This window comes from Centrocercus urophasianus, unplaced genomic scaffold (genome assembly GCF_019232065.1).
Source record: "Centrocercus urophasianus isolate 14NV4802_14NV808 unplaced genomic scaffold, USGS_Curo_1.0 seq_13, whole genome shotgun sequence".
NCBI classification, from domain to species: Eukaryota; Metazoa; Chordata; class Aves; order Galliformes; family Phasianidae; genus Centrocercus; species Centrocercus urophasianus.
This window is the reverse complement of record NW_024884475.1, coordinates 994,586-1,014,111: the sequence shown is the minus strand read 5'-3', so window position 1 is coordinate 1,014,111 and position 19,526 is coordinate 994,586. Positions and strand designations below refer to the sequence as shown.

At 43.1% G+C, this 19,526-nt stretch overlaps 1 protein-coding gene across 7 annotated transcripts in view; it reads right to left on the bottom strand.

Annotated features, from left to right (window-relative positions):
* Nucleotides 1-19,526, bottom strand: part of ALMS1 (ALMS1 centrosome and basal body associated protein) — a 51,635-nt gene that overhangs the window by 9,042 nt on the left and 23,067 nt on the right. Inside the window, exons 9-14 of one of the 7 annotated variants that reach the window (XM_042811944.1) lie at nt 12,252-13,989; nt 10,815-10,925; nt 9,351-9,521; nt 4,733-5,883; nt 1,170-1,272; nt 26-283 (exon numbers count right to left, since the gene is read on the bottom strand). In XM_042811944.1, coding sequence (XP_042667878.1) covers nt 26-283; nt 1,170-1,272; nt 4,733-5,883; nt 9,351-9,521; nt 10,815-10,925; nt 12,252-13,989 — 3,532 coding nt within the window. The remainder of the gene's footprint in view (nt 1-25; nt 284-1,169; nt 1,273-4,732; nt 5,884-9,350; nt 9,522-10,814; nt 10,926-12,251; nt 13,990-19,526) is intronic. The other 6 variants (XM_042811949.1, XM_042811948.1, XM_042811947.1 and 3 more) reach the window with 6 other exon arrangements.

The following is a 19,526-nucleotide window of genomic DNA, read 5'->3' as shown; positions in this document are numbered from 1 at the left end:
TGCAGAAAGTACATTTTGGACTGACCTTGTTGTGGTAAAAGCAGTCTGCTCCTTTTTGTCCTTTTCTCCATGAAAAAACTGCCTGGCTGTCCCTTCTGCTTACCCTTGCTTCCTGCTGCCTGGTGATCTGTGACCATACCATCTGACTCTCCAAAAATACCATCGACACGATGCCAGGGATCCCGCGGCCGTTGATTTGACTGGATGGATCTTGGGGTAGGGAAAGTCACACCAACATCTCGAGTGTTTTTCTTCGTTGCACCATTCACAATCTCCAAGTCTCCTGTAGTTCAAAATGAAGCAGTAATACCTTACTCTAAAGCAGCTACAAGTACTTCAGCAGCAACACCACAGTGCAGTGGGCGGCCTTCAATTCCTACTTTGAAGCTCAAGGGTCACCTTCTTTACCTCCTTTCAAAAGGCAAAATCTTTTATATTTCCACTTTAAGTTTAGTGCAAGTCTGCAGTTACCTAAGATTGTTACTATATGTAATAATCCAGGTATAATTGAAGAGGTGTGAACTCAGTCCCTCAGGCAAAACACTGAGTGTATATATATACACACACACACACACACACACACATAGGGGTGTGGGAGCCAAACCAACTGTGCTCCTTGCTGGGGACCTGAGCAGAGGTCTGAAAAACCAACATCCAACCTGTTGCTGAAAGACACAGTGGCAGGAATAAATACAGCTTTACATTCAGGCCAAAAGAACTGCAGTTTTATCTAGACCTGATCAGGATGAGCTTAAATTTGAAATAGAATATAACATCCAAAATATTACTAAGAGGAATATGAAACTCTGCAGTTGCAAGCCTTCTGAAACAGCATATGCCCACAAAATACATTCTGTGAGCAACAGATGCCTTGCAGAGAAAACAACATATTAAAAAAAAATAGAAATAGTCCACCTTTACAATTTAAATGGAGAAGTTTAGGTTAACAAAGCATAACAGTGAGAGAGAGCTGGCTACTAGTGAAGCAGGCCGAAGGGCTCATTTTAATTAGAACATAACATCTTTCTCTAAGCGTTTGAAGTGAATTTAAAGAATGATGCACGCTCATCCCCACTACAGGAAACTTAAACCAGATGTTGGCAAACTGTTTCCAAAGAGACAAAAAGAAGCCAGCACACAAACTATGAGTTTGGAACCCAACAACTCACCTGCTTGGATACCTTTGTTTAACATCCGTGCGCGTCGCTTGTTGCTGAGAGCTGAGCTTGGTCCCCAGGAACCACTGCTTGTCAAAGCTTGATCCAATGCCTTCTAGAGGGGAAGAAAGAACAAACATGGAAGAGAGCAAACTCCTGAAAACAGAACTGAAATGAACAGAAAGTGGGGTTTAAAAAGCAAGGAAGTTGTCAGCGCTCTTTATTTACTGTACCTTGAGACTAGTATTGTTGGTATTGCTGGGGTTGGAGCTTCATGATCGTTGAGGTCCCTTCCAACCCTGGCCATTCTGTGATTATTAACAAGGTTCAACACAGGCTGATCAGTGTCACTTATTGCTGTGCCACATAACAGCCAGCCTTCGTTTCATCCTCGTGCACCAATATACTTCCAGAACCCTGTTCTAGTACAAAGAGTGGCACAGTGCCTGTAGGCAAGAGCTTGCTCGTGATCGCACTCTGTACAGTGCTGGGCATCCTCCAGTTCTCTCACCCAAAGCTCAAGGATAAGTGTGGCAAATCAAGACAAGGCCTTTGCTACAGCAAGATCTGTTGGCTGTACTTTCAGGACAGATCACAAAGTGCAAAGTATTTCTGCTGTGGGAAGAGGGAGAAGAACCATCTGAACTGAATCCTATATTCCCACCCTCTCAAACCAAAAGCCTTTAAAGGTTGTGGGACTGCTGCAGGGACAAGCTGTCTTGGAAAAGTAACATGCTGCTTTGCAAATTCACTGTGAACTCCAGTTCTGCAACACTGGAGTGACAGAGCCAAATCCTTTCAAAGCATGAGAAGTTCTCTCACCCTTATAATCCTCAGCACACCAGTTCTCCAGGCAGAGAAAACTGAGTCCAAGGAAAGCAAGAAGCATGGGGTTCACAGTAAGAGCACGGCTTAAGCACAATGTTAGTTTCAAGTCTTCAACATTCATACAAACAGGAGTTTCAGAAGGAAGTTTTTCAGCCAGAGGGTGGTGAGGCACTGGCACAGGTTGCCCAAGGAGGCTGTGGATGCCCCATCCCTGCAGGCATTCAAGGCCAGGCTGGATGTGGCTCTGGGCAGCCTGGGCTGCTGGTTGGTGACCTGCACACAGCAGGGGGTTGGAACTGGATGAGCACTGTTGTCCTTTTCAACCCAGGCCATTCTGTGAGTCTATATGATTCCAGCCACAAAGACAGTAAGCAGCAGGACTTTGTTACAATAAATTCACTTCCATTTTACGATGTAATGTTACAGACATGTCAAATGGATTGCACTCTGCATTGCATCTGCTCTACGAGCTTCTTCGTTTATATAAAGCACAGAGAACGCTAATGCTTTATTAACAGCAATTAACTGATAGAGTTTCCCCAGGCTTCAAGCCCAGCGGCGCAGTGCAGACCAATCTCTGCAACTTGGCTGAATTTCATTTTTAATTATGAAACAGATCTTCCTTTTTCTTTTTTTTTTGCTTGCTCCTAGCAATTAGTATCCTATTAGCAACTCATAGCGCCAGCCACAATGGAAATGAACAGAGGCTTTTTAATTACCTTTTTATTGATCCTCTGCTATCATCCCTTCAATGCAACACAGTTTCAACGTTTAAAGGAGGCAATTTTTACTCTCCCACATGCTGACAAGGGCTGTTTTTTAGTTTCATAAAACTATTAGAGCTCTGATAGAGCACACCAGACAGACATAGGAGATACGCATCTCCTTTCAGAGAACGGATTTCAATGTGCTCTCAAAAGGGGAAGACACTGTAAAGTTAAAAATGAGATAACCCATTTACATGCACATGCATATCAGCCTGCAGAAATAAATGTAAGCAGCAATTTGGTACTGAATACTGACGTGCATGTTGCTATTTGGACTAGAAAACTCAGTGCAGTGCTTTCAAAGCCCTTCAGCAGTTATATAGCACAACCTTTAGCTTTGTACCTGCTACCAGATGGCAGCTCGAAGACTGTTTTAGAAATAAACAGAAACTGGAAGAGAGAAAAACCTTCTGGGATGGGTTCAGCATCTATAAATAAATATAAAAAAAAAAAAGCTGCAGTTGAGTTTGCCAGAAGCAGAGCTGACAATAGGCGCCCAAAAAAACAGAGCACTTGTCTGAAAGATTTGCACAGTAGTGCCTCTGGGAATAGGGCTCCTGCTATAAATAAGTTATCTGAACCACAGATACATGAAACCAAAAATTATCTTGATTTCTGCAGCGTATCATTGAATCTACCTACACTTGGATTTTAAAACAAAGTTTGCGTTTGGCCATTGATTTTGTCTCATCCTTACTTGAGGTGGGTCACATCTCTTCACACACCACATCATCACATCATAGAGACACAGAATGGCCTGGGTTGAAAAGGAGCACAATGAACATCTGGTTTCAACTCCCTGCTGTGTGCAGGGTCACCAACCAGCAGACCAGGCTGCCCACAGCCACATCCAGCCTGGCCTTGAATGCCTGCAGGCATGATAAAAGATACTGCTTTCAGAATCAATGCAACCTTCAGCTCACTGTTCCCAGTCCTTTAATTCTCATTTAAGAATGACTGGAACCTGTTATCTCACGGGTGATTTTAGCAGCCAAAGATTAGAGGCTGCTTTTAAGGTCCAACCAGGCACTGAATGATTAGTCTTAACACAATGGAATAAAATCATATTTGAAACAATTCTTAGCCTTGAAAAATCCTATCTTCCCTCAGATGTCTATTCAATAGCTTGACAGAAGAGTTTTAGCTGTTGGTATACAGGAAAACTATATTTTTCCAGGAAATACATTGCTAGCAGAGGCATTATCACTTTCTTCTGTCAAAATGTGAAGCAAGCTATTTCCTAGTCTCAGTATCAACATCCATTACAGAACACCAACACTTATTAATGCAATCATCAAATCCATAACAAGGGAGCGTATAAAGAGGAGGGGAAAGGGCCGTTTATGAGGTGGCTGGTGATAGGACAAGGGGGAATGGTTTTAAACTGAGACAGGGGAGGTTTAGGTTGGATATGAGGAGGAAGTTTTTCACTCAGAGGGTGGTGAGGCACTGGCACAGGTTGCCCAAGGAGGCTGTGGATGCCCCATCCCTGCAGGCATTCAAGGCCAGGCTGGATGTGGCTCTGGGCAGCCTGGTCTGCTGGTTGGTGACCCTGCACACAGCAGGGGGTTGGAACTGGATGAGCATTGTGGTCCTTTGCAACACAGGCCGTTCTATGAAGGTCCCCTTTTAGGAGAATTCACTTCCTCTAAGGGGCCACAGAAAAACCCAACCAAAGTCTTCTTTCCTCAGCTCTGAAACAGTTTTATGGCAGAGTTTTTGTCTAGAATGCTCAGGGCAAAGGCTTTCTTTTGATATGCTTAAACTGCCAAATGTTTTAGTGAGAAATATTGATGATAGGTGGACAGATGGACTGGATGACCTTAGAGGTCTTTTCTCTCCCTGGTGATTCCATATTTCTACCATACAAGCAACATTTTACAGGAAACTTTAAGTGATTCTCCAAACAACAAACCTTACTCCTGTGCAGTTTAAGAGCAGTTGTGAAGATGAGTCAAAATTGTCTTTTAGTGTACATACCTGGGTCTCTTTCTGTTTCCTGTGTCTCTCAGAAGTAACCTTTGGATGTTCTACACCCCTCACTCCGCTGCCTTCCTCCTCCCACTTTTCAGAGCGGCTTTTCTGCTGGTGGATGGTACGATAAAGCTGGGAGAGTCTTGGTGACAGCTGCACTCTTCTGTGCCCAAAAGCCCTGACCAGTCTGGCAGTGTCAATGGTGGAAACAGAACTGCTCACCTCAGTCTGAGTCGTCGTTTCTATGTCCGTTTGTGTTAGCGCATCTGATTCTGAGATGGTGGAACTGATTGTGGTGCAGAGTTCTTTACTAAGCCTTCTCTCTGAGCAAGTGTCACTAGAAGTGTCCAAATACTGCTGGTGTTCTGAAATTTCATTAGTGTGGCAGGTAACTTTCTCTCCTGACCTATTTTTCCTGAGCTCAACAAAGCTTCTTTCACGATAGTTGATACGTGGCCTCCCTTTAACACGTGCTGCATGGGGCTGCGAGGTACTTTCAGGCACGCTCTTCTCCAGCACTCTTGTTTTCTCCTCTCTTGGTTTTTCAGAAGCATTCCTTTCTGATTTTGCTGCTGTCAGTGTATACCTGATGGGGTTCTGAAGGATCCTGGCTAATCGATCGAGACGTTCAACAAGGCTCAGCTCACCTTTACGCCGAAAATCCTGCTGCTGGTACCTCTTCTGGCGCTCCAAAAACTGAACCCAGAGCTCATCTAAGCTACCAGCAGAGTGGGTTCTCTGTCTCACGGGCAGGTCTTTAACTACATTCTCACAAAGGTGACTCGTTTGGCTACGAGCTGCCATTTGTTCTGCTTCTCTCCCGCCCCGCTGAAGCAACTCCTCTCTTGGGGTTTCGTTACTCAAAGATGTATGGATGTTTAGATCCTCGTTCTTGCTGTGATCTGCTTCTGCAACGAGTGGGAAGAATTCACGGTCGCCATCTTCCCTCCGGTGGGCAGACAAAACACGTCTCTGTCGATGTGCCTTCCTCCAATTCTGAAGGACAGTGCTGGAGGAAATTCCAGTGTGTCCCACACCAGAAGAGTCCTCCGAGAGCTCGCTGTGGGATAAGAGGGGCACTGGATGGTGGAGGTAGAACTGTGCAGACTTGAAGACTGACTGAGTGGTGTTCACTGACTTTAAATGATGACTTCCTTCTAGAAGAGAAGAAAACCCCTTAATTTTGGTCCTTTGCAGGGCAGCAAAGGGCAATTCTTAAACAGGGTCATTCTCATCCTAACACTCCCATTCTCAAAACGTAACTGACTTTTCTATCATTTGCAGTAAGGAATCCAAGAGAATGCTGTATCCAGCTCAGTGTGAGAGAACGCTGAACGTACTTACCCAGATCAAAATTTGGTCAAAGCCATCATTTATATTCATGGAAACTCAACACAATCAACCACAACTCAGCGTGCCTTTCACATAAATGCCCAGGATGTACAAGTGTTGCCAAAGGCTGTGCTTAAGCATTATTTCTTAAGTAATTCAGAGAAACACAATGTATAAAACAACCAACACCACCTCCTCTACAGCTCTGGAAGCTTCTCTGATAGGATACCAGCACCTAGCTCTGCTTTGCTCTGAAGCTCAGTTAACACATTATAGCTAGTAGTAGTGAATTCCCTCCCCAGAAGATGCTGCTACCTGAAATTACAGAGGACTACATGCAGAAAATCCAATTATAAACCCATTTTAAAAGATATACATTAAGCATGCATGCAGTACATACTAGCAGAAAAGTACTCCAAGCCAATTTTAAAGCCATTTGCTATAAACTGTAAAAGCCATGACATTTTAATAACAGGAGAAATGTTTCATGCTACGTCCTTAGCATGACTAAGTTATATAATGTTATATATAATTGTAGTTGTATAATGATCCAAAAAGAAAGCAGGAACAATAGCTGCTAGTGCCTGAACAGCTTCTCAAGCCCCTCTGCTTCCTGCAATGTTATTTCATGCCATATGAGCCAGGCACAGCTTAAAAATGCATTATAAAGTTTTATAACTTTATATACTATATAAAACTGTATATACTTTTATAACTTCATTATAACAGCTTTAACTCAAAAAGTTAATAGAAAACAGAATAGTCCATTTACTAATGGCAATGCCAGTGATTAGGTAATGGTGAGCTGCCAGCAAATGCATATCAAACTCCATCATTGGCATAAGTTACCCCCAATTTACCTTTTCCTTCACTACCATTTCTAACTCTCCCTCCTCCTGCTCTCAAATGTTTGGTTGCTGGTTCCAGCAATCTTTTCCTGTTTTACTCCTCCTGCAATTGTAGCAAAAACACTGAACAGGAACCCAAGTCTTCTTCTATTTTAAGCAAGCTTTGCCACTGAGTCAGCAAGATTCCCAAAGCTGAGCTTCTCCCTGTTCCACTGAGAAACACACCTGCCTGCCTTACCAAGAATCACAGCCTTTTGTTTTACAAAACCTCAGTTCTACGTGGACAACAGCATGGCCAGATGCAATCTCATGTTTTGGGGTTAAACTGCATTTAAACAGCACAGCATGTGGATGCCCCATCCCTGCAGGCATTCAGGGCCAGGCTGGATGTGGCTCTGGGCAGCCTGGGCTGCTGGTTGGTGACCCTGCACACAGCAGGGGCTGGAACTGGATGAGCACTGTGCTCCTTTGCAACCCAGGCCATGCTGTGATTCTATGGTAGCCAACTGATCACAAGAGATCATTTCCTTCCAGTGTAGTTTTCAATACCCACGTGGCTTCAGTACTTGGTTTTTCCTCCTGTGCTATCTGTGGAAGACAGAGCTAGTGAGGGCTGTTAGGAATGCTTGTTTTAGGTACCAATGCTGAACTGGTTTCCTTGCTTGCTTTGCTTATATTTGTACTGTTTTAATGTATTGCTTGGAGAGGAGAAGGCTCTGGGGAGACTTCCTTGTGGTCCTGCAATATTTGAAAGGAGCGTATAAACAGGAGGAGGTGGGTGGTGATAGGGCAAGGGGGAATGGTTGTAAACTGAGACAGGGGAGGTTTAGGTTGGATATGAGGAGGAAGTTTTTCCCCCAGAGGGTGGTGAGGCACTGGAACAGGTTGCCCAAGGAGGCTGTGGATGCCCCATCCCTGCAGGCATTCAAGGCCAGGCTGGATGTGGCTCTGGGCAGCCTGGGCTGCTGGTTGGTGACCCTGCACACAGTTGGTTGGAACTGGATGAGCACTGTGCTCCTTTGCAACCCAGGCCATTCTATTATTCTATGATCCTCTTGACTAACAAGGTTAGACTTGGGAATACTATGCAGATTTTTTGCTATTTCTGTAGTTTTAACAACAAGACAGAAGGAATGCAAACATCCAAAAAATAAAACAAAGTTCATACAGATAAACTTCTTTAAAAAACAAATACATAACTTGCATAAATTTAAGCTCTAGACAAGCACTGTGGGTAGAGGTAATCTTTTATTAGACCTGCTAAAAATATAGTTGAAAGAGTCTGAAGATGTTAAAAATGCAGGTTTTCCTTCAGAAAGCCTTCTGAAGCTTCCAGCTGTACTGTTTTAACAAAAGACCATTTCTACTTACAGCTCTTTTATTTACTTGTGTTTTGAGAATATCACTGCTACAGAAAAATAAAGTTAATTTTACATTAACAGTTGTGTTCCCCTCTCATTTCTATCCAGGCTGTTCAGACACACAGCACCATTCTATTGCTATTCCAACACAGTATTTTGTTTCCTGCTGCAGAAACTCATTTAGAAAGCTCCCTTCTATCCACACACTGCCCCTCCATTTCTACCACCATGACCCAAAAGATTTATTTTCTCTTTTTGGGCTCCCCAGAAATAATGTGTGGGACTTTGCCTATAAGATTAAGAACTCTGTCATTCAGGATCCATTATGCCATCCATCATTAACAGCCATAATTACACTGCCTTCTAGCAACCTGCTCACTCTGTTTAATTCAGCAAGTACTGCTGCAAGCACTGGACTGTGCACAATAAGCACCTTCCCTTATAACTCACAGCTTTATCCAGAAGAGATGGCAATGAATATGCCATTTTCTTTTTTACAGTTCCTTCTGTCCAGGAAGGATACAATTCACAAACTCAACAACAACAAAAAAAAAAAACCCTCATCCCAACTCACACATGGCAAAATTCAAAAACCACTGGATGAGATTCGGTAGAGAAGCATTCATCAGGATTAATTTTAGTTATTATCATGAGACACCACACAAAATTGTCATTTAGCTCAGTGTAATTTCATTTTGTCAGCGTTCCAACAGTGCAAGATTGCCTCAAAGTAGGCTGCTAGAGTATCAAAACTGACCTTCATCCCTCAGGAGCACCATTCAACAAGGTTAATGGAGGAAAAGAAGAAAGAGACAGTCAAATCCAATTAGAACTGAGTAAAATACAACTGTTACAGAGAAACACTGCGATCTTGTGATGTCACAAAGTATCTGTGAGAAGGAACAAAACTCCTACCCAATATACAGATACACTCCATGGGCTTTTATTTACCAAGGAATTTCTGTTGTGCATCCTTTCCATACTTAGCACTTTAAAGAGTGCCAGCATAAGACCAAAAAAATCATGTAGATTTTATGCTTTTATTTATTTTATATGTATGAGAAGACATGTTAGAAAAGCTACCTGGAGCACCTTCCTGGGCTGTCATTTGCTCTTCAGCCCAGGCAAGCTTGGGCTTGGCTCTCTTACAGCAGACTCCCTCTTTATGCTTGATAGCTGTAGTGCCTGGAGGCTTATCATCCTGTACACCAAGCACATCTGCTGGAAGCCCCGAGGGAAGAGCATCATTTGATCCTGCAGAAAAAAAGAGAGCAATAATTACAAGTAAAAAGAGGAAACAGGAAAAATAGAGGCAAATCTTACAGCAAAGTTGTCTGAAAGAAATCCCGTCACACAAGTATCAGTGCAACATCTTCAGAAATCAGCCATCATGATACCTAGAGAGCAGTTCTAATAAAGCAGTGGGTGCTGCAATGTTGTTTTCCATGAATTTTGGTGACAAGGCTCTTCTGTGAGACACAGGTAAGTTTTACCTACCCCACTAATGGGAAGGAAAGAACACAGGAAACTTTTAGCATCAGACAAGTTGCTAGGAAGGCAGACCAAGGACTTCAGACTCCTGCTCAAATTCAAATTGCACACATTTTCAGTGACTGATGTAAACGTGTATCTTCTGAGCTTTGAATAGCAAAGGACTACAAGACAAGAGTCTTGCATAACCTCTAAACAAGAATTCAAGACAACAGCAGCAGAGTTCTCTTAGTACTGCTGTCTCCTAATGTTGGAAACCTAAGATGGCCCCTAACTGATTTACCATTCTTGTCAACACCACCTGCTTACAAACAGCAGACTTCACTCAGCTTCCTTCAGCTGCTACTCAGAGCTGAGAATCCAAGCTGCAGCAGGGAGCTTCAAAACAACTCCATATTTATTTTAATTCCTCTGTACACTTTCTAGAACCTTGCACCATCTCATACGCGTGTTGGATTTTTATAGCTAGCATCTCACATTCTGCAAAACAACAGACTCACATCACGTTTGTTTCTCTCCTTTTAACCATATTACAACAGCAACACTGCAGAGAGGTAATGAGCAGAGACATAATCACAAGCACAACCTGTGGCTACAACAGCTAATCTGTGCACCTACCATCGCTGCTGCACCAACCTATTTCCCTGAAGGGCATCAGATAGGAGCTGGACAGCTTTGTAATATTAATTTTGGCTACAAATGGTTTTGTATGTCAAAAAGGTCTGCCTGAAAACAGTGCAAGTCCTGTAAGGCTTAAGCAATGTGGTTGTTACATATACAGGACTAAGAAACAAGAGGTAAAGCAGAAATTGATTAATCCCAGCTGATCCTTTTTGTCACAAGTGCTTTTTACAGGGAGATGTGCGGGGAAAGAGATGAGTGCATATTTTAAATCACAATTACAAATTACTTTGTTTATAGAAGCAGCTTCTGCAGTGAAATCTCCTAACGTGGAGGACAGAAATTCAGTCCTGAGAAAGCTGTTGCTGGAAATAAACCTCAGCCATCGCATTTAGGAAACCTAAAGTAAGTAAGTGCTTGAGTAAAAGCTCTCACCGCTCTTTTCTGATCCAAGTGAAGAAATGTTGGCTCCTGTTTTTTGATAAGGAACATAATACATCTCGGTACTTCCAGAAGGTTTATATGGCAGCAGTAATGGCTGACCTGCTGGGGTGGAAAGCAAAGCAATTAACAGAAGTCAGGATGCAATTCTTGAATGCGACTGATGATAAAAGCTACAGAAAGGAACGGAATCGTTCACAGCAGTAAATCTGGAGAAACAGCTCATTCTTCAGGAAAGCAAACTGATAAAAGACTGACTGCCAATTGGACTGGCAAAGTAGCTTGCTTGCAACTCATATACCCACACAGCCTCTACTGACCCATGCTTAATGAAATAATTTTAAATGAATATGGATATCTGGCTCTCAAGACAAGAAATACGGCGTGTCATCGGAACATCAGCAAATGTTTGGACTATAATATTAGCTGACTTCTGACAGAGAAGAAAATGAGTGATGAAATAGCTGACACATTTGTGTATTCTGATGTAATTAAGTAATTAGTTCTCAACTCGTTATTTTAAACGCCTTGAGTACAGAGACAGAAAGAAAGCCTGGATTACAGAAAAAAATACATCTACATGCATCAGTACTACAAAACAGCAACATGGAAAGAACACTAAAACATCCATATTCAACTCTTTGAAAGGGTAGATAACAGCAGGACAAGGGGAAATGGTTTGAAGTTGAAGGAGGGAAGATTTAGGTTGGAAGTGAGGGGGAAGTTCTTGACAGAGAGAGTGGTGAGGTGCTGGAACAGCTGCCCAGAGAGGCTGTGATGCCCCGTCCATCCCTGGAGGTGTTCAAGGCCAGGTTGGATGGGGCCCTGGGCAGCCTGGGCTGCTGTGAAATGTGGAGGTTGAAGCCCTGCCTGTGGTGGGGGGTTGGAGATTCATGATCCTTGAGGTCCCTTCAACCCAAGCCATTCAATGATAATATGATTCACATTCCTCCAGCAACAGATTTTAAAATCCCTGCACACTCTCTTTTGTTCTATGCATCTTATTCTAGAATAGCAACCCTCACCCTTCCCTCTTTGCTTCCATACTACTTTGATTAGAGAGTCTATCAGTAATCAGACACAGCCCTTGGTAAGCTGTAAGCACTGACCCATATCAGTCATCTAAAACTGTAAAACCGTACAACTTTCCTGAACCATGTCCACCTCCAACAGATTCAGTTTCAAATTAAGTTGAACTGAACCACAACCGTATGGATACAGCTCCCTACAAGCAAGAATGTAAACTTCAAGGGTTCGTTTCATATGAACTTCAAATATCAACATTAGAATCATCTCCAGACTGTGACTTCCACAAAAAGTTTGGGGTTTTTTGTTCTGTCTGTCTGTATGGTTGGTTTTTAGTACCCATCAGTACCTCGCAGTTGAACAGATGCAAAACAACACAGGAATACATGACACTGATTTGCTCACCACCCTGCCTTGGGAAAGAGGAAGTCCTGTTAAGAGATGAAGTTGTATTTTGGGGAAGTTCTTTTGCTTTCTGGATTGAAGACTGATGGGCAGAACTTTCAGGGTCTTGTGAATTAACATAGATCTCTGCCGAGAAGGTTGTTTTTCCAGGGCTTTCTGTGATCTGAGTGGTAGCATCAGAAGTGCTTTTCCTGCTTTTTGCAGGATCTGTGCAGTTGCAGATATTCTTCAGGCTACAACCACCTGAATTCACAGCCTGCAGTTTCTCACTGCCATGCAAAGGCAGCTCTCGCCCTGCAGTGCTTGGAACAGAGGAAAACACCAGGCAGGGCTCTGCTGAAGGCCCTGGGAAAGATGAGCATCTCTGATCTTCTGGAATGAGCTCAGCAGTGGGTAATTTAGGAACAGCTTCTAATAAAGTTTTTGGAGATTTTAAAGGCACTGGTTGAGAATTCACTTCAAGTTTGTCCCCCAGTCTCATCTCATTTTCAGTATTCAAGTCCCTGTGTGGCTCTGAGTTATTACATTTTGGGGAAAGAGTGATGTGGACGCAAGACAGTACTTTCTTAATTGGTGATGAAGGAGACATGGTGGATAAAATCTCATCTGGAGATGAATGCTGAGACACACCAGTTTGCTCTCCAGCACCTTCTTTCTGAATGAGAGGCACTGCATCAGAAGGACGTTTCTCTTCTTCCAACAGCTTCCCACGGTCCTTTGGCAAATCAGTCTGTGTGGCTGGATCAGAACCTTCAAAGCTCTCACATAATTGGACATGGCTGGTAGGACTGCTTTTCTCCTGTTGGTAAGAGCTTATAGAATGGGGCTCGTGAAGGCCCTTCATCCCTTGACTGAATTTTCTATCGCAGTCAAGCCCCAGAAGTCTGGCGCCATGCCTGCCCAATTCAGTCACATCTTGAGACAGAGCGTCAAGATTTTTTGCACTGGGAGTCTGTCTCTCATCAGCATAGACGGCTACAGACTCCCGATCTGACAAACAGTCTGTTTCTTGATAAGCTCCATCTCTGTTACCGTCAGGAGAGACATCACGAATCGTGTCTTTGTCAGCAGGAAATGCAATTTCATCAGATGGTGAGCCAGCCAGAGCCGGACTCGAAGGAGGACAGATCTCAGATCTCTCCCAGTGCTTTTTGCCATGGCTCTGTTCCTCAGCAGTGGCTGAATCCGTCTCCAAAGGCATTATCTCATCAAGATCATCTCCACTAAAAAAGCCATCGAGGACCACGGAAGTCAACGGTGATTGAAAACGCCTTCGGGATGAAAAGGTGATGGATGTAATTTGCTTTGACATCTCTTCAGAGCACTTTGGAAAAGACAGCTTCTTCTGTGCTGGTGAAGGGACTTTTTCTGTCTGTGCATCAGAAGCAGCCGTAAAGCTCCTCACACGTGTGTCCTGCTGCTTCTGCAGTGGCAGATGAAGGCCAACACAGCCAGAATGGCTACTTGCAACGGCCTGATGCTGCCTGCAGGTAGGAGGTTCTGCAGTACTTAAGGATTTAAGCTGGGTATTCTTCAGTAAACAACAGTCTGAAAGTTCAGCTCTATACAATGGCACAACGTGTTGTAAGCTTGGCTTTAAAATCTCCTTAGTCCCCGAGGCTTGTGTGTGGCTGTCAGAATGAAATCTCTTGTCACTTGAAGCTCTGGAATGCTCTTTGTCTGCTTCCTGATTACAGCTATACAGAGAAGCAGCTTCTGAAATGTAACTCCGTGTACCCTGAAAAACACAGAAGATCTCATACAGGTTACATGGACAATTTCCTGCTCTCACCGAAGTCAGAATCTCAGAATTCAAAGAAAGAACAGAGCTGCCAGTCATCAAAAGTCTGTACTACAAATAAGCACACGCTTTTCTCTTGAATTTATTTCTTAATGCAACTAAGAAAATTGTTTTATTTTGCTTTGGAGTGCTAGCAAATTGGAAAACAGTTATTTTTGTTTACCAGCGAGCGATGCTGAGAAGTATCTACAGCCTAATTAGCCTGACAGAGACAGAACCTTTCAGTTTTACAACCTATAAAGCTGAGTTCTAGCTGTCACCTGTGTTGTTTTTTTATTGTGTCAAAGCATTCTACCTCTGGGTCTGCTTCATACACAGCTGACTTAGCATAAGCCCAGTTCACAAAACACCAGGAATAATGAATGCATGTTTGTTCACTACGTTCAAATGGATTTAGAGGCACACACATATTTCCATAATCATCTTTTTTAATTAAAATAACGTATCAATTAGCTGCACGTTCACAGAAACATTTAGGTTAGAAGAGACTGGAGGCCTCCAGTCCAATCTCCTGCTTTAAATACAACTACCTTCAGCACTGGAACAGCATGCTGAGGGATTTACCATTCAGATTTCACGAATCTCTAAGGGGAGAGGTTTTATACACAACTTTACCTGCAGTCTTTACACTCCTGATGGAAGGCAACCTTCCATAGCTCCATGGAACACGTACAGAATGCAGTAAAACCCCCATGCTTGCTTCCAGCCACAAGTAGTCAAACCTTAACCAAACACGTGATGCTTAATGCTGGCAACCTCCAAGCAATCAGTTTGCAGACACAAGCTAACAAACACAGGTTTGGAGTAGAGCCCAACTCCATGCAATCAAAGCACTGTGCTGTGACATTTGAAGGTGACAGGAATAGTCCTGGATGTGACATTTTGCTATGCCCTACCACAATACAAAACAGTAATTTGTATAAAGGTTTTCTCTCAAACGGTTCAACTCCAGCATTCGTGAACTGGAACTGAAGTGAAAGGAATTCTGTTACATGGGAACAAGAGGGAAGAAAAGAAAGGTGCTGTTTAGAAAGCACGAGAATGTTTAATTAGAAAAGCTTTAATTCTGCCTAATTGCTATTTCTATTTTCCTGTAAAACAAGCATGCTAATTTCCCTTTCAGACAAGAACTGCAATAAGACTTCTTATTTTTTCCATCACCACTCACAGCTGACTATTAAAATATGATTTAAAATAATCAGATCCTTCATTTGCTCTTCAAGGAAAGCGATGACTTGTAAAACCTCTCCCAGTTTCAGGTGCAAATTGTTTTCATGCTCCCATCAGAACAGACACATTTGCCACAAATACATATTGCCTGCTCATGGTCACGCAAGAAGCTGAAGCTAATAATTTACTTTTGTTCTAACTTCTTCCCTTGTTTTCCTGTCCAATTTCACTAAGCAGCACAATCTCCAGTCCTCATTGCTTTGTATTCTCCTCCACCTCAAAGCCCACTGCCACCAACAGAACAACCCCAACAGCAATAATTTATTGCAGCTAGTAAACCAAATCAAAGCAACATAGGCTATAGTTTCACAGGAGAATCAGATTTAAAAACAAACAAACAAACAAAAAACCATACCCTCCTTTTGGTATGCTTCTCACATGGTATTACTGCCTCCCAGCTACCTGTTGATGAGGCACACAGTTGTGTTGTGCTGCTGGCACTGCAGCTAATGGGAGAATTCCCAGCGTGTGCTTCTTGTTTATAGCCTCTGCTCTCAAAGGAAATGCTGCTGCTTTCTGGCATCTCAGAATGAAATCTCTGCATCTTCTTCAGATAAAGCATTACATATCCCAAACAGAGAGAGAAGGTATGAAGGGCTCAGCAGGTGGCTGTAAGGCCTTGAGAAACAACACAGAGACGTGTCCAAAGACATTGATGAAGTCTGAACATAATCTCAACATCATTACATAGAGTGGTTACTAACAAAGAACATTCATCACCTGCAATAAGGTATGCAGGTAATGCAGTAAGGTAATGCAGTAAGGTGGACAGACAAAACACGGCCCTCTCTCTGTGGCTGGTTCACATCTCTCACTGCCTGACTTTCTGCACCTTCTTCCCATGGATCAAACAGGATGTAAGAATGGACACAGAATCCTAGAGTGGCCTGGGTTGAAAAGGAGCACAATGCTCATCCAGTTCCAACCCCCTGCTGTGTGCAGGGTCACCAACCAGCAGCCCAGGCTGCCCAGAGCCACATCCAGCCTGGCCTTGAATGCCTGCAGGGATGGGGCATCCACAGCCTCCTTGGGCAACCTGTTCCAGTGCCTCACCACCCTCTGGGTGAAAAACTTCCTCCTCATATCCAACCTAAACCTCCCCTGTCTCAGTTTGAAGCCATTCCCCCTTGTCCTATCACTATCCACCCTTGGAAACAGAACAGGACAAAAGCAGCTCCAAAATGCTGGCAAAAGCTGAAGTTCACTTTCACAGCTAATAAATTACTGTCAACAGTGATCAGAAACCACATCAGACTTTGTCCTGAAGCAAACTAATGCAACTACTCACCTGACTTGCTATCTCTGCTCAGCTACAGGGAGGGCATGCCCAATGAGGGGCAGCAACAAGACAACAGGAACAGCCATTTTTGGAAGCAGCTGTAGCAGTTCCAGAGGGACCATTTCACTGCACATTGAGACTCCCCTCACCTAAAGAAATCTGACCTAAACCACATAACCTGAAAGAAATTTGACAGCCTATAGTTTAAGGGGAATTTCTTAAGTGTGGACACCATTTTATCAACTTATTGCTATCTGCACTTCCCTAATTTTACTGTCATTCAAAATTATAGGATTTTCACTGAGGTGCAGCCAGCCAATCTGAGCTAAGTGTACTGCCAGTGAGATGATCCAGATGGGCTTATTTTAATTAAATATATATATAGATATAGATATAGATATATATTTTCCCCCCTATTGATTGGAACATCTGCTGAAACTGCAGAGTGTATTTCATTAATAAATTGCAACACAGATCATAGAATCCTAGCATGGCCTGGGTTGCAAAGGAGCACAATGCTCATCCAGTTCCAACCCCCTGCTGTGTGCAGGGTCACCAACCAGCAGCCCAGGCTGCCCAGAGCCACATCCAGCCTGGCCTTGAATGCCTGCAGGGATGGGGCATCCATTATTCTTCCAGAGCAGTGCATTTCTGTGGCCTTATCTATACTAAGCAAGTATTTTAGCTTATTTGAGCCCATGTATTTCTTGCAGCTGACAATGAGTAACCATAGAAGCACGCAAGGACAAAGATCAGCTGTGTGTCAGGGCAGGAGAGCTCCCTGGACAATCTTCCCTGAAACACATACCAGTTCAACTGCCTGAACGCAGCAACTCCTACTACCAAAAGTGACAGAAGTTGTGATAAACTCATCTACCCAAGCCTTTCACATGTTTTATTGTGCTCCTTATGTGTCATCTTTCCAAAAAAGATTTGTTTGGCATATGATCCACAAGAGAACGCGGTGCAAATTTAGAGCTACAACTCCGTGAACTTCCTGGAAAAGAAAAGAAGGAGGAATGGAAAAATACAGTGGAAGAATACAGCACCCAAGGGGAGAACACTTAGGTAGATCAAGGGACAGCCATATCAATACAGGTGGAGTTAAAAGATCCTTAATTTAGAGGGACAAAACAGTGTTAAGTGTGTTAAAGGTTCACCCCAAAGCCCTCAGTTCAAACTGAGGGCCTCGAATGTACACAAAAGGCACAGGCAGGTTACACAGGCAGGACAATAGTCCTGAACAGAATGCTGCTTGTGAGTTTTTGGGTTGTTTCATCTGCCTACAGAAATAGAAATTATTCATCTAACATCATAGGCAGCTCCCTGCCTCCCTCCATCACAATGCTGTAAAGCTAAGCTTATAGAAAGTATAGAATCAGAATATCCTGTGTGCCACAAGGCCCATCTCCAGACAGCCTAAAATGCAACTCTTCTTAGGCCCCTTCACATAACATTTGCAGTGAGTGCATCCTCATGCTTTTGCTCCTGTGCTACTCTCCCAAAGCAGCCCAATGCACTGCACTTCCCCTCTCCTGGAGCAGCCAGTTACAAATCAACACTAAAATGGAGTCAGTACAAAACTTAGGAAAAAAGCCTGGTGTCAGAAGTTCCATGTTTGCCATCCATCCCTCAGCATCCCTCCAAAGTTTTAGTGGTCAATATAAAGGCGTAACAGCATGAGTATTTCTCACCTAGTGTACAATGGGCAAGCTATAAAATCCATAGGACTCCTCCACAACGCAGGGTTTGTCAGTTTTACAGAAGAGAAAGCAAAGCAAACAATTCAGATTTTGAGTTACAGCCGTGAGAACTGCTTGCTATCCAAAATGCATCTTCAAAAGCAAATGCTGTTCTCGTGCTCCTGTTTGGGGGCAGCATTCGGTGCATGTTTGGAGCCTGCCTGCATGCACATGTCCCAATCACCTCCCTGAAACACTCAGCTCAGCCAGGACTTGAGAAATCACAGCACTTTCTTTCTAGAGCATCTGTTATCCAACACATCAGAAGTGACAAACAGCAGACACTCAATACCCCAAAAGTACGATGGAACAATGTTTGAAGAACTCTCCCAAGCTGTCCCGCTCTTTCCTTGCACTTTATTTTTACAAGCAAGCTTCACAAGTTTCCTGCTAGAAACAATAAAACATCCTGGTGGTATATTATGTGAATTGTCGCCTGTGAAAATGAGAAGCAGAGCCTAAACTTTCTGAAAGGAACACTCATCGTAAGCCTGTATCAGAAGCACTAAATAAAGATGATGATCTGACAAAGGAATTGTTCATGTGAATGCTAGGAACAGGTTGCCTTTCAGAACCTTTCAAGTTTGGGAGAAGGAAAGTATCCTTTTATATTCCTTGTTTTGTTCGAGTCAACGCATTGTCAGCTTCGCTCTGAATTCAGCAGGTGTTCTGCAGAACAGCATCCACTGAATTTACAGCAGATTATTTGGTCAGCAATCAAACTGGCTGCATTTTTTCCAGCTAAATAGTTTTCTTTTCCACAATCTATTTTTTCAGTGACACTGTTTTGCTCGGAGGAAAAAATCCGCTCGGATCTAATCTAGCATGGCAAAAAAAGAGCTACCTTCATTCTGCAAATTCAGAACTACTTTGGATTTCAAATTAAAGCTATTGTAAAACATTCCCAAGATCAAAGCAGAAAGCATTGTGGTCGACCTAAAGTAATTTCTTGGAGGCTTGGTTTGCAAAAAACAAGATTCATTTTGTCTTACTCTGAATTTGGATAAAACAATGCACAGCCAACGTGGAGGCAGACAAGTAGAACTGCCCCAACCTTCTTTTTAATTATCCAGCCTCTCTTCCACTAACTCAGGGTTCTCTACCCTGAATAACATGAATAGATCATCCACCCCCTACTCATTTCATACAGTGTTTCACAGTCAGGGTAGCAAAGCACTGCAACAGATTGCTCAGAGAGGTGCCCCATCCCTGGAGACATTCAA